The sequence below is a fragment of the Salvelinus namaycush genome, chromosome 28, assembly GCF_016432855.1.
Source record: "Salvelinus namaycush isolate Seneca chromosome 28, SaNama_1.0, whole genome shotgun sequence".
NCBI lineage: Eukaryota > Metazoa > Chordata > Actinopteri > Salmoniformes > Salmonidae > Salvelinus > Salvelinus namaycush.
This window is the reverse complement of record NC_052334.1, coordinates 8,354,536-8,369,586: the sequence shown is the minus strand read 5'-3', so window position 1 is coordinate 8,369,586 and position 15,051 is coordinate 8,354,536. Positions and strand designations below refer to the sequence as shown.

The window sequence follows — 15,051 nt, the reverse complement described above, 5'->3', positions numbered from 1 at the left end:
TTTAAATAAAATAAAACATCAACATGAATATGAAAAGCGGTCAGCACCAGAACCATAGATGAGTCACTAGTAGCTACTATGTTTCTCCCTGACCTGGCTGTGAGTAGACGGTGCCTATGTCCAGTTTGAAGGAGCCAACCAGGGTGCCACTACGCAGCAGGTTCTTGGAGTGGATGACCTGAGGGATGGATAAGCAGATTGCAATGTGCTTCAGTAACATGTGACCTGAGTTGACTATTATGAAAGACTGTATGAATAATAGACAGCGATTCCCATGGCTCCCCATTCATCTAGATAGGGAGGGGAATAATAGACCGTATGAATAATAGACAGCGATTCCCATGGCTCCCCATTCATCTAGATAGGGAGGGGAATTATAGACCGTATGAATAATAGACACAGCAATTCCCATGGCTCTCCATTCATCTAGATAGAGAGGGGAATTAAAGACTGTATGAATAATAGACAGCGATTCCCATGGCTCCCCATTCATCTAGATAGGGAGGGGAATAATAGACCGTATGAATAATAGACAGCGATTCCCATGGCTCCCCATTCATCTAGATAGGGAGGGGAATTATAGACCGTATGAATAATAGACACAGCAATTCCCATGGCTCTCCATTCATCTAGATAGAGAGGGGAATTAAAGACTGTATGAATAATAGACAGCGATTCCCATGGCTCCCCATTCATCTAGATAGGGAGGGGAATAATAGACCGTATGAATAATAGACAGCGATTCCCATGGCTCCCCATTCATCTAGATAGGGAGGGGAATAATAGACCGTATGAATAATAGACACAGCGATTCCCATGGCTCCCCATTCATCTAGATAGGGAGGGGAATTATAGAGCAGCTGTTTGTTTGTTTGTATGGTGGTAGAGCTACTCACCGACAGCTTCAGGATCTTGTCAAACATAACATCCGATGGGACGTGGAAGTCAAAGACAAAATACTAAAAGAGAAATGTGAGACAAAATAAATGCAAGAGGGTAATGAAGTTTGCTGTTAAAATGTGTAGCTTTATTGAAAAATTACTAGATATTCAATTACAATGCTGTAGACCTTGTTATAATCATCATCACACTCATCATCATCATCACCCTCATCATCAACCTCCTCCGCATCATCATTCCAGAGCAGGTTGGTTACCTCATTGTAGTATGGGCAGTTTGTCGACTCCTTCATCTGAGTGTACTTCTTATCGTCTCCGATCTCCACACAGACCACTGGGTCCATGTTCAGCCCTACTAGCTGTCTGGCTTCTACGATGGTAACACTAACCTGGTGAAATAGGGTTATCATGGGTCAGACACTCTGGAGTACAACAATATGTTAAATTCAGATTATTCCTTGATTCAATGAGCATACTGTATAGTTTAATTTACTTGGTAATCCACTGGTCTCCCGGCACTAGGTTCCATCTTAATGTCTGGTTTTGATCTGACGTTAGACACATGTTAGAAATATGTTTTAGTGTGATTAAATCAATGCAGACTTTCATTTCAGAATTCTGTAAAACTACAGGATACTACATGGTAAACAATGTCATTGAAACACCTGTCTTCAACCCAACACTCAGAGTTTGCTTCTATGTTATCTTACTTCACTGAACAAAAATATGAACACAACATGTAAAGTTTTGGTTCCATATTTCATAAGCTGAAATAAAATATCCCAGAAATGTTCCATACTCACAAAAAGCTTACTTATCTCAATTGTTTTGCACAAATTTCTTTACATCCCTGTTAGTGAGTATTTCTCCTCTGCCAAGATAATCCATTCACCTGACAGGTGTGGCAGATCAAGAAGCTGATTAAACAGCATGATCATTACGCAAGTGCACCTTGTGCTGGGGATAATAAAAGGCCACTCTAAAATGTGCAGTTTTGTCACACAATACATTGCCACAGATGTTTGTCGTCCTCACCGGGGTCTTGACCTGACTGCAGTTTGGCATCGTCTTCAGTGGGCGAATGCTCACCTTCCATGGCCACTGGCACACTGGAGAAGTGTGCTCTTCATGGATGAATCCAGGTTTCAACTGTACCGTGCAGATGGCAGACACGCTGTATGTCAGGGTTCCCCAACTGCTGTCCTTCGCACCGAATGTTTTAAAATAAAATACTAAAAACACCAGGAAATCAGCTCCATGATTTTCATTAGAAATCTGTTCCCAAGTATTCCCACGCATAATAGAGAGACACGTGATCGTAAGTAAGGTTTGTCTTAGTCAAATAATATATCTGTTTGCGGTCAATTTACAGTCGACAAATGATTTGTAATTATGTTCCGGTCCCCCCAACCATCCACTCAAGAAAAAAAATCAGCCTGGGATACAACCATCCCTGCTCTGCAGATTTTGCGGCGAAGAGACAGAATCATAAAATTATTTGTTTTGGTATTGTCCATGTAGCTTATACTATTTAAAATGTGTATAGTATGTATAAGCTGGAAGTAGAGGTGTATAAGCTGGAAGTAGAGGTGTTTCCTGTAACCCATTACAGGGTTACAGGAAAATAATAAAGGAAAATATTTTTTTTTTAAATAAAAAAATATATATATGGGGGATTGGAAATGATGCAGAGAATTACATTGATAGAAGCTACAATCTATCTGCAATATTAAAGCTGATCTTAGAGATCCTGGTTGGAGTCCAGGCTCTGTCGCAGCCGGCCGCGACCGGGAGACACATGGGGCGGCACACAATAGGCCCAGCGTCTTCCGGATTAGGGGAGGGTTTGGCCGGCAGGGATCTTCCTGTCCCATCGCGCACTAGTGACTCCTGTGGCGGGCCGGGCGCAATGCACTGCCCGCATGCAATATCCAGCAACTTCGCACAGCCATTGAAGAGGAGTGGGACACAATCAACAGCCCTATCAACTCCATGTGAAGGAGACGTGTCGCGCTGCATGAGGCGGTCACACCAGATACAGATTGGTTTTCTGATCCACGCCTCTGGTATCTGTGCAATTTGTATTCCCAGTCAAGTGAAACCCATAGTTTAGGGCCTAATGAATTAATTTCCATTGACTGATTTCCTTATATGAACTGTAACTCAGTAAAATCTTTGAACTTGTTGCATGTATATTTTTGTTCAGTGTACATAGAAATGTATTTTATGTGTAAATTGAATAGCAAACCACAAGCACCATAGAAGCGTGCTGTGCTTACCTCTTGTTGGAGACGTTAGTGGTGACGGCTGTGACTGAGGCCAGGGAGATGGTGTCAGGGTCAAGACCCCCTCCCCCTCCCATCCCTCCCGTGAAGTCCAGGTCCTCTGTCTCCAAGATGGCAGCCTCATCGCCTGGACAATCACAGTCAAGGAGGCCACACCTGTCAGAACAGCCTGACAGGATGACGATAGCTAAGCTCGACAACCACCCTTTAAGGTTGTTTGTGTGACTTATTTCATTTCTTGTATTCATTTTTGTTAGTATTAATGTTTAATGTTACTGTTTACAATTTATTGTAGGTTATGTTACACATTTAAATCTGTATTTTTCTATTTTTTTAAGTCATATTATCAGAGAGTTAGTGGGACCAAAGATTGTATGAAAGCATTTTACGTATCTCCATTATTTTAAATGAAACAATTGGTGTGTGTGTGTGCGTGTGTGTGCGTGTGCGTTTGTGTGTGTGTGTGTCTGTACCCCCTCCTCCTTTCCCGTGGTCTGACTTATGGCCACGTGATTTCTTCATGATTCAGAACGGTCCTCTTCTTGCTCTGTGAAGTAAATAAAAGTAGGGTCATTTTATGGGAGGTTATTGATGCGTAGAATGCGGTTTTAACCAATCAGCATTCAGGATTAGACCCACCCGTTGTATAATGATGTGTAGACTACGTTTTGGAGTTACTAAATCAACAAATTCTACACTGTTGATTCGATTGATTTGAGCTCTTATGGTCCGTGTACAGCGCACTACTGACCGGTGCCCTGTGTAGGCGATAGAGCGTCATTTTGAACACACACCAGTCTCCTCTCATAGCAAAGCATATGAGCGAGTTTGTCAGTCTCAAATGGTATCCTATTCCCTATGGGCCCTAGTCAAATGTAATGCCCTGTATAGTGAATAGGGTGTCATTTGAACCTAGTCCAGGGTATTTCTTAAGGCAGGTAGCCTGATTTTCATTCTACCACCACACCCTCATTTGGCCTCCGATGGGGAGTTTAATAATTCACATCCCATGACCTTAATACATCAATTAACCACGGATACATTTCACATGCTTTGTGAGAAAAAAAAGCACTCACAATAATTAGTCTTGCAATATAAAACTAAATGTAAAGCATCAGTTTATTCATGACTGAGGATATTATTAATAACAAGCTCTACTCAGAAATGTTGGTGAAACCATCATGAAATTGCTCACAAACATCTAAGTACTTATAAAACATTGAATGAGATGAGACCATGCATTTTAAATGCTTCATATGGCAGCAACATTTTGTAATCTAATAGGAGTCCAGTAAAATCTACATAACATCTAGGCCTACTTCACAATTTGTTAAATGTACACAGTATTCCAATTAACAGGTATGCAACTAATGGCATACAGCGCCCAAAACAAGTCATTCTGAATAAAGCTGTGGACCATACAGTAGCTCTACTGAGAGTATGCAATGCAGAAAGATTCATCCCTGAAGCTAAATCTTTAAATTAAAGCCAACTGATCAGAGATCTATCATGAAATCAACCCTGAAATAATTCCTCCCAAATTGCACTGTAGGTGTGTTTTTTGTTGTTACTGTGTGTAATACTTGAGTTTTTTTGGTTACTTGGAATATCTAGAGCCCGAAAGCTTCCTCAATATAATAACAGAATAGATATGACCAAAGAAAAGCCAATTACAGTTTACACCAGAGAGAAACGCCAACTACAGTTTACAACAGAGAGAAAAACCAACTACAGTTTACACCAGAGAGAAAAGCCAACTACAGTTTACACCAGAGAGAAAAAAACAACTACAGTTTACACCAGAGAGAAAAGCCAACTACAGTTTACACCAGAGAGAAAAAACCAACTACAGTTTACACCAGAGAGAAAAAACCAACTACAGTTTACACCAGAGAGAAAAACCAACTACAGTTTACACCAGAGAGAAAAACCAACTACAGTTTACACCAGAGAGAAAAACCAACTACAGTTTACACCAGAGAGAAAAACCAACTACAGTTTACACCAGAGAGAAAAAACCAACTACAGTTTACACCAGAGAGAAAAACCAACTACAGTTTACACCAGAGAGAAAAGCCAACTACAGTTTACACCAGAGAGAAAAGCCAACTACAGTTTACACCAGAGAGAAAAGCCAACTACAGTTTACACCAGAGAGAAAAGCCAACTACAGTTTACACCAGAGAGAAAAGCCAACTACAGTTTACACCAGAGAGAAAAGCCAACTACAGTTTACACCAGAGAGAAAAGCCAACTACAGTTTACACCAGAGAGAAAAGCCAACTACAGTTTACACCAGAGAGAAAAACCAACTACAGTTTACACCAGAGAGAAAAGCCAACTACAGTTTACACCAGAGAGAAGAAACCAACTACAGTTTACACCAGAGAGAAAAACCCAGTGAGAAGAGATCTGTTGGATTCATCGTTTAATATTCAAATCAATGTTATATATAAATAAGGCTTTAGACTATGCTTTGGCTATGCTATATACAACAGCATTGCTCTCCATGAATTCTATCAAAAAATGGTCTAGAATAATTTGCATACATACCATTAAAGAAAACGTCACACTTTCCTTTTCTTCAAACCAACTCCTAATGGTTCCTGTCGAAAGAAATAAAAAAACTCTGAGTGATTGAGTTTTTCTCCAAAATAGTTATTCTACATAGCCATTTCAGACATTTACATTGGAGAAACTGAAAGGCCAAAAAAGTAAAGTTGCGCTAGAAACAATAAGGTTTGACCAGGGCAGGAGTTGGGCTGGAGTGATGTGATATGTCAATGAATAGTGTATGAGTGTTGAACTCGAGACAGGCAGGCAACTATAACTAGCTAGGTTGGTGAGAGAGAGACGTCACCGCAAACTAAGTCTGCTAAACCAGACTAGCCAACAAGACTTGTTCCACCAAGTCACTGCAACTTTTTTTTATTATAAGACATTAAAGTTCAGATATGCAAACATATATAGCACATAATATGAATCCAATTTGTCTGATAATGTATGAATTATGTTAATGAAATGTGTCTTTGACTCAGAATTCTCAACTCACTTTACATTGGGAAAGAACCTCAATGTAGCTTTGTGAATTGTGACAAAAGTTGGGTTGGCAGAAAAGGTATGACCAGAATTAGGCTATTTCTTTGTCGGCAACCAAAGACATCTGTTAATATTTGTGAGGTCAGGTGTGTGTATGTACGAGACAACAGGACGCTAATCAATAAAGTGACCTGTGATAGAATTACGTGCCACACAACAAAAAGTCGTAGCGTCTCAGTCACTACTATAGAAAGAATGATCTTCCTTAAATCATTCATGGGGTACTGCTCCAATAGGGAGATGATCTTGGTGGATCAAAAGGCATCAAGCCCTATTCTGAACAAACACCACTGTGTCGTGTTCTCATATTCATCTGAGTTTAACATTACTTTTAAATTTTAAGATTTCTGACTACATGTTTCAAGTGATCTAGCACCCATTTCTAAGTAGGAATGTGGTGGAAATCCAAACAAAGTCGAACTACACAATACAGCAAGGACTTGTTGGGGGGAAATTACCTAAATCTTTCTTCCACGAGAAATGAAATGGGCATTGAGCAAAAATCCTTGATTACTCAGCTAAAGCACACTTTAGCAGCTTCAATACATGTTCCACTGAAAACTAAAGTACAACTCACCAGCTCATCAATAACACATACTCTGAAAGCCATGCAGTACGTCTAATGTTGCCTGTATCCGACGAAACAAGTCTGTCAATTATTTAGGCTTTAGTTCCACCCAGTGTTGCATGTGTCTTCCTCATTGTGTGAAGGTATCGCCCACATCAAGAGAAAATAAATGGATTCCGGTTTGCATACAAAGAACGCATCTACAATACATGTGTAATATGAGATGTAACGAAATGGTACTGGTCTCCCTTTCAACTGAAAGCTACAGTACCAAGCTTAATACCAAAGGTTTGTTGTATAATGACTGTTAATACTTTGTATACAGTACTGTCCTATGTTGCTCCATTGGCGTGGCACTTGCCAGGCTAAGTTTGTGGGTTCAATTCCCATAGGAATCACATACACACGTACTGTATACACTCACTGTACTGTCGGTTGTCTTGGAGACAAGCATCTTGCTAAGTGACAAATTACAGTACTATATTATTAGTTGTGTATCATTCAAATACTTTCAGCAGATCCTCTATCCAGTCACTTCATTCTATAGTTTGTCTTTAGTCTAATTCTCCGAAGAGGGTTCTGATCAGCAGGTGGTGTGTGTGACTGGGTGGTAGCCGTGGTGACATCAACACGCCAGTCCTTGTTGAGAGAATGGGCTTTTAATTACATGATTTAGTACCAGGCCTTAGACTAAGGGCTGAGGAGATTTGAACTGATATTGTGTCCCAAAATGACTCCCTATTCTCCATATAGGGCACCACACAAGGTGCCATCTGGGACAGGTCCGCTGTCTCCCGCATGGCCCTTCAGATGACTGACCTATCTGTCACTAAGGGCCACCACAGCAGAGCCCTTCAGATGACTGACCTATCTGTCACTAAGGGCCACCACAGCAGAGCCCTTCAGATTACTCACCTACCTGTAACTAATTCTCTAATGTGTGGTTAAGGAGGAGGCCAGGAGACATTGTTGTCTGCAGGAGTTGACATTGAAGGCTCCTGATGCCAGCCAGCTTTCTTCCTCTTCATCCTCTTGCTTCCTCTTCTCTTCCATGAAGAATTTGAATGAAACATGTTGGTCCGTACAGTACGTGTATAAACCTTATCCACCAGAGCACCACAGAGGATATATCAAAACAGACACAGACAGGTGTGATTTAAGTATTGTAGTTTTTTTTTTGTACTTGGTTTTTGGTAAATAGGTCTGTACTTTGGTCAGTGGTCAGTGGTAAAGAAGTAGAAATCTAGGTATACAGTATGTCAAAGCTTTCATTTAAAATACCACACTTGGTCTAAAATGACATAGTAATGTTCCGGTTGTAACATCTTCACTACTGTATGTGTGTTGCTGTGTTAGAGCGAGGACCAGGAGTATATAGATTACATCAATGGAAATGTATGAGGTTGCAACTGAGTCCTCACAAACGACACCTTTCCCAATGCAGTCTAGGGTGAATAACAGAATGACTTGATACCAACCATACAATCTTATCCATGTCCACAGCCCTTATTTGTCTGTCGGGTAGACGGGTGGTGGTTGGAGATATGTTTGTGCTTCATTGGCTTCGTAGGTATGACATCTGACGAGTGGGTTGTACTGTGTCATCCTAACACTCTGGTTCTACCTGGTTTAGTAAAGGCAGAGAGAGACAGAATCATTGTCATTAGGAGTCCATGTTTCTGACGTTACCTGGCTGAGAGAGGGATAGAGAGAGACAGGGTCTATTGTCATAGGACAATGTTAATGTCTGGTGTTAGTAAGGCTCCCTCATGGTAGTAACATGATATCCCTTAACAACTTTGATGGAAATTAACACACATATACAGTAGATTGTGCCTTTCCAGCTGCGAAACAATTTCCTGTGTAAGCAGATACACTGATATGGAAGTCTTTCATTCTGAAAACTAATATATGGCAATATATTGTATATGTTACTTATATGCTTTATATGGGCATGTATGGTATAAAACATACAGTACCAGTCAAAAGTTTGGACACACCTACTCATTCAAGGGTTTTTCTTAATTCTTTACTATTTTCTACATTGTAGAATAATAGTGAAGACATCAAAACTATGAAATAACACATATGGAATCATGTAGTAACCAAAAAAGTGTTAAACAAATCAAAATATATTTTAGATTTTATATTCTTCAAAGTAGCCACCCTTTGCCTTGATGACAGCTTTGCACACTCTTGGCATTTTCTCAACCAACTTCATGAGCTAGTCACCTGGAATGCATTTCAATTAACAGGTGTGCCTTGTTAAAAGTTAATTTGTGGAATTTACTTTTCAAAAGTAAATAAGAAAAATGTGCTAAATGAACTAAAAGTAAAATAGTAACACAATAATAACAATAACAAGGCTATATACAGGGGTTACTAGTACCGAGTCAATGTGCAGGGGTACAGGTTAGTCGAGGTAATTGAGGTAATATGTACATGTAGATAGGGGTAAAGTGACTATGCATAGATAATAAACAGAGAGTAGCAGCAGCGTATGTGAAGAGTGTGAAGGAATGTGAATGTGTGTGTATGTGGCGTCAATATTCGTGCGCGTGTGTGTGTTTGTGTGAGTGTGTCGTTCGAGTCCAGTGAGTGTACATCGAGCCAGTGAGTGTACATCGAGCCAGTGAGTGTACATCGAGCCAGTGAGTGTACATCGAGCCAGTGAGTGTACATCGAGCCAGTGAGTGTACATCGAGCCAGTGAGTGTACATCGAGCCAGTGAGTGTACATCGAGCCAGTGAGTGTACATCGAGTCCAGTGAGTGTACATCGAGCCAGTGAGTGTACATCGAGCCAGTGAGTGTACATCGAGCCAGTGCATTTTCCCCATGTGTGCAACTTCTGTAAGCGCCTCTACTCTGCTGCTCTATGCCACTATGCAAATGCGATGATATGCATGCAATGCTTTATTATATTGACACCTCAGAGCTTACCAGGTCATCCCATCTTGCGCTCACTTTTGTTCCTGCACCTCCACATTTACAAATTAAACACTGAATATAGGTAGTATAGACCCTAGCTAAAAATATTCAGATACTAGCCAGCCAGCCATATATCAGTTAGAAGATGATGAATATTAGGCTATATTATGAAGCTATTATTTAAGAGCATTCGAAGATAAATCACAATCAGTAAAAATATAACTGAGCTAGCTAACTAGCAGATTTACATCAATCATCAACATCAATTATCAGCTGATAGCCTACCCTCTTTTCCCGATGTCAATCATGTCTTTAGGAGGCAATGTAACTGACTTGGTTACAATTTGTGGTGAGTGTGTAGTGGCAGAAATACCTGTCCCCTTTCATTTTGAGCACCCGCCCTTTGAAAGGTCTGTGCACGGCCCTGCATTTACACTGAACAAAAATACCGCCTTATGAATTTACTTAAAATGTGACTGATTTGCTTCCAGCTCAGCCCCCCTGAACCACCACCCAGAGGCCGGCTGGAACAAAGACTGCGAGATGGGATTGGTCAAGCCCACTGTCACGCCCTGACCTTAGTTCCTTTTTTATGTCTCTATTTTGGTTTGGTCAGGGCGTGAGTTGGGGTGGGCATTCTATGTCTGGTGTTCTATGTTGTCTATTTCTTTGTGTTTGGCCGTGTGTGGTTCTCAATCAGAGGCAGCTGTCTATCGTTGTCTCTGATTGAGAACCATACTTAGGTAGCCTCATCCCACCTGTGTTTTGTGGGTAGTTGTTTTCTGTTTTGTGTGTCTGCACCAGCCAGAACTGTTTCGGTCGTTATCTTTGTTATTTTTGTTATTTCAGTGTTCATTTAATAAATATGGACACGTACCACGCTGCACCTTGGTCCTCTCCTTCCAACAGCCATTACACCCAGAGGACCAGGCAACACCAGCCCCTCTGATAGGACAGAAACGGCTCCCAGCCCCTCCCCTTCCACAGAGACAGAGACAGACATCAATACAGAGCAGGATCAGGAGTCCCTACCATCTCCATCTCCCTCCACCACGGACACAGACTCCAAGCTCTCTAGCCACTCTAGGACCATAATGAACCAGCTTATCGAGGGCTATGAGACTGTAGACTCCACCACAAGTAGTGAGACCTCTGTCACACAACACTCCATAGACACAGTTCTGGCAAGGGCGGCAGGACTGTGGGCTCATGCTATACCCAGAATGGCTTGAATGGTACAGTGTAGGGTCCCAGACATTTAGGACCAGTTTCTCGGAGTAAACCCTGGACTAAACTTTCAATGGATATAAATCATGCCCAATGATACTGGCCTAGGATACTGATGAAATGTTATGTATGCCCCATGTGGGAAAAAAGGTGCTCCGGTCTTTGCTAAATGTGATGATATTCAGTGATAAAGACAAGAGATTTTTCTCTGCTACAGAGAGTACATTGTCTCAGTTTGTGCACGTATGACTGTTATGATAACAACAACGCAAAGTCAGACTTTTACTTGTTGTAAGTTGAACAAGTTGTCATGTGCCGCTTGCTTTTTCATTTTTAACTTGATTGTGATTTCCCATTTATTGTGAAAAACAAACGTTTACAAAAATGTGGCATCCTGGATTGGCAATGTTCATCCCAGACTGAAGTGCAATAAAAACAATTTTAATGTTATGAACATCTTACTTTGTATGAGTAATCAGTTGTAGATAGCTGTTAGGTGAATTGGATACCTCAATTGAGATGGATTCCTTTCCTCCATGATGACTGATCCTGCATGATATAAGAGGGATCTTATCCAGTCCCTTAATCAGTGATTGTGAAAGAAAGGAAACGAAGAAAGTAAACCAATGTAGAGTATTGAAACATCTCCCTGGATGTAAGGAGGCTGAAAGCTAAGTTACTGTCCTAGAAGATGAAAGCTAAGTTACTGTCCTAGAAGATGAAAGCTAAGTTACTGTCCTAGAAGATGAAAGCTAAGTTACTGTCCTAGAAGATGAAAGCTAAGTTACTGTCCTAGAAGATGAAAGCTAAGTTACTGTCCTAGAAGATGAAAGCTAAGTTACTGTCCTAGAAGATGAAAGCTAAGTTACTGTCCTAGAAGATGAAAGCTAAGCTACTGTCCTAGAAGATGAAAGCTAAGTTACTGTCCTAGAAGATGAAAGCTAAGTTACTGTCCTAGAAGATGAAAGCTAAGCTACTGTCCTAGAAGATGAAAGCTAAGCTACTGTCCTAGAAGATGAAAGCTAAGTTACTGTCCTAGAAGATGAAAGCTAAGTTACTGTCCTAGAAGATGAAAGCTAAGCTACTGTCCTAGAAGATGAAAGCTAAGTTACTGTCCTAGAAGATGAAAGCTAAGTTACTGTCCTAGAAGATGAAAGCTAAGCTACTGTCCTAGAAGATGAAAGCTAAGCTACTGTCCTAGAAGATGAAAGCTAAGTTACTGTCCTAGAAGATGAAAGCTAAGCTACTGTCCTAGAAGATGAAAGCTAAGTTACTGTCCTAGAAGATGAAAGCTAAGTTACTGTCCTAGAAGATGAAAGCTAAGTTACTGTCCTAGAAGATGAAAGCTAAGCTACTGTCCTAGAAGATGAAAGCTAAGCTACTGTCCTAGAAGATGAAAGCTAAGTTACTGTCCTAGAAGATGAAAGCTAAGCTACTGTCCTAGAGGCTCAAAGCTAAGCTACTGTCCTATAAAACAACAAAGTGGAAACACTTTGTTGCTTTGTTGGATTTTGTCTTGTTGCTATTTTGTGCTATGTTGCTCTGTCTGCATGTTATGTCTTGCTTGTCCAATGATGCTCTGCGTGTACTCACTGCTCATTGATTGTCTGTATTGTAATTGTTATTAATAACCTGCCCTGGGACTGCGGTTGAAAATTAGCCGGCTGGCTAAAACCGGCACTTTTACTGAAATGTTGATTAATGTGCACTGTCCCTGTAAAAATAAAATAAACTCAAACTCACTCAATAAGATGAAAGCTAAGCTACTATCCTAGAGGCTCAAAGCTAAGACATTATAGGTGAAATGCTAAGCTACTATCCTAGAGGCTAAACGCTAAGCTACTGTCCTAGAGGCTAAATGCTAAGCTACTGTCCTCGAGGCTAAATGCTAAGCTACTGTCCTAGAGGCTGAACACTAAGCTACTGTCCTAGAGGCTAAACGCTAAGCTACTGTCCTAGAGGCTAAATGCTAAGCTACTGTCCTCGAGGCTAAATGCTAAGCTACTGTCCTAGAGGCTAAATGCTAAGCTACTATCCTAGAGGCTAAACGCTAAGCTACTGTCCTAGAGGCTAAATGCTAAGCTACTGTCCTCGAGGCTAAACGCTAAGCTACTGTCCTAGAGGCTAAATGCTAAGCTACTATCCTAGAGGCTAAACGCTAAGCTACTGTCCTAGAGGCTAAATGCTAAGCTACTGTCCTCGAGGCTAAATGCTAAGCTACTGTCCTAGAGGCTAAATGCTAAGCTACTGTCCTAGAGGCTGAACACTAAGCTAATGTAAACTCACCCTATTCCGTACAAATGTGCGCAACCGCGACATTCAAACGAGGCTGCAAAGAAAACTAATGGGACTGTAGCGACTGTGTTGACTTCAAAATCTGGGGTGTGAACTACGTTTCTATTCAAGCGTTGATCGACATGGTAACGGCTCTATAGTATTGGAGAAAAGTTGAAAAAACTGACCCTCCGTTACATCGTGACGTGTCATGCCGTAACGTACAGCACACATAAAGCAACTATTTCTGTCTTACAAACTCTCTCCAACAGGTGTAGCAATTCTCTCATCGTTTAAAACAAGAAATGGACAGTGACGGGGGTAAGGGGGATACCTAGTCATTTTTTGCGTCATCACTGTAAGCGATCATGACTCTCAAAGCCGCTGTTTACTTCTGAAGATCACTTTAGCACCGCCCTAAAAACCCGATTGAAATTCGACACAAACCTTCAAATAGGTATGTAATGACACATTATATAGGAGATAAGGTGATAAGTTGGACAGATCGAGTGAAAAAAAGCAGTTTTCCCACACATCTCCTCTCCTTCTCAATACCACGCATTAGTTTGGCTTCCCCACCCGCCATTTTTAAAAAGACCCGACGGAGCTCATTGCCTTCTTGAATTATGCAGGAAGGGCTGCTTGGAGGTCATGTCATTAATTTTGTTGGAAAGGGGAGAAATTGTGCTTTACAATGGTATTGACATTACAGTTGATCTGGAAGTATTACGTTTTTGGGGCGCAAAAAATAAGGTCAATTGTACGGACCAAGGCGATGTACAAAAGTGAGTGAGTTTACGTTACTGTCCTAGAGGCTAAATGCTAAGCTACTTTCCTAGAGGCTAAATGCTAAGCTACTGTCCTAGATGCTGACTCGCTGGCTGCCAGTCATCTCACTCACTATTCTTCTCTAGAATTGCTGTGTTTGAGGCTAGCCCATCACTAGCCAATAAGGAAAGACCTCCATCTAGTGGCTGATGATGTCGGTGACACACCCAGATTAAAGTGAAGCATTGTGGGATTGCAGGGTATAAATATCCCTCCATCCCTTGTGTCAGATTCATACCGAAGACAGGGTGAGTTAATGTCCAACATGTCATTCTGTTGTATAGGCTACGTCCCAAATGGGACCCTATTACCTATGCAATGCACTACTTTTGACCAGAGCCCTACGGGTGAGCCCAGAGACCTACAGTGCACTGTATAGGGAATAGGATGCCCCGAAGGCATACAGTACAGTGGTGCACCACTGTTGTCCCGGCAACCATTCACAGAACAAGGCCAGACAGATTAATTTGCCTGCCAGTGACTGTCTTTGCCTCCCTCTTTCCCTCCGTCCCCTAATTCTCCTGCACTGAATATTTCTTATTCATTTAGCTGGCTCTGGTTCAGTCCCAAAAGGCACCCTAGTCCCTGTATAGTGCACGCACTAGTGTTGATCAGAGTCCTATAGGCCCTGGTCAAAAGTAGTGCACTACATAGGGAATTGGGTGCCATTTGGGACTCAGACAGGCTGCTTGCATTCAGCAGTGTGTAGTGTGGTGGTGGGTGGGTTGAATTAAAGTGACACAACTGCAGTACGTGCCACTCAGTAGCTAAAGAGAGCAGAGCAGCCCTCCAGGGTCTGTGAGCTGTGAGAGACATTTAAAAGGGAAGTAACCGTTTCAGTAGAGCAACGAGCCACAGAGAGAGAGAGAGAGAGAGAGAGAGAGAGAGAGAGAGAGAGAGAGAGAGAGAGAGAGAGAGAGAGAGAGAGAGAGAGAGAGAGAG

The 15,051-nt window shown here is 41.4% G+C and overlaps 1 protein-coding gene across 1 annotated transcript in view; it reads right to left on the bottom strand.

Moving 5' to 3' along the window:
- Positions 1-10,873, bottom strand: part of LOC120023017 (otoferlin-like) — a 49,286-nt gene extending 38,413 nt beyond the window's left edge. The window contains exons 1-6 of the mRNA XM_038966968.1: positions 10,813-10,873; positions 3,179-3,311; positions 1,393-1,447; positions 1,157-1,288; positions 897-959; positions 94-178 (exon numbers count right to left, since the gene is read on the bottom strand). Of these exons, the coding sequence (XP_038822896.1) occupies positions 94-178; positions 897-959; positions 1,157-1,288; positions 1,393-1,447; positions 3,179-3,311; positions 10,813-10,873 (529 nt within the window). The remainder of the gene's footprint in view (positions 1-93; positions 179-896; positions 960-1,156; positions 1,289-1,392; positions 1,448-3,178; positions 3,312-10,812) is intronic.
- Between the last annotated feature and the right edge of the window lie 4,178 nt (positions 10,874-15,051).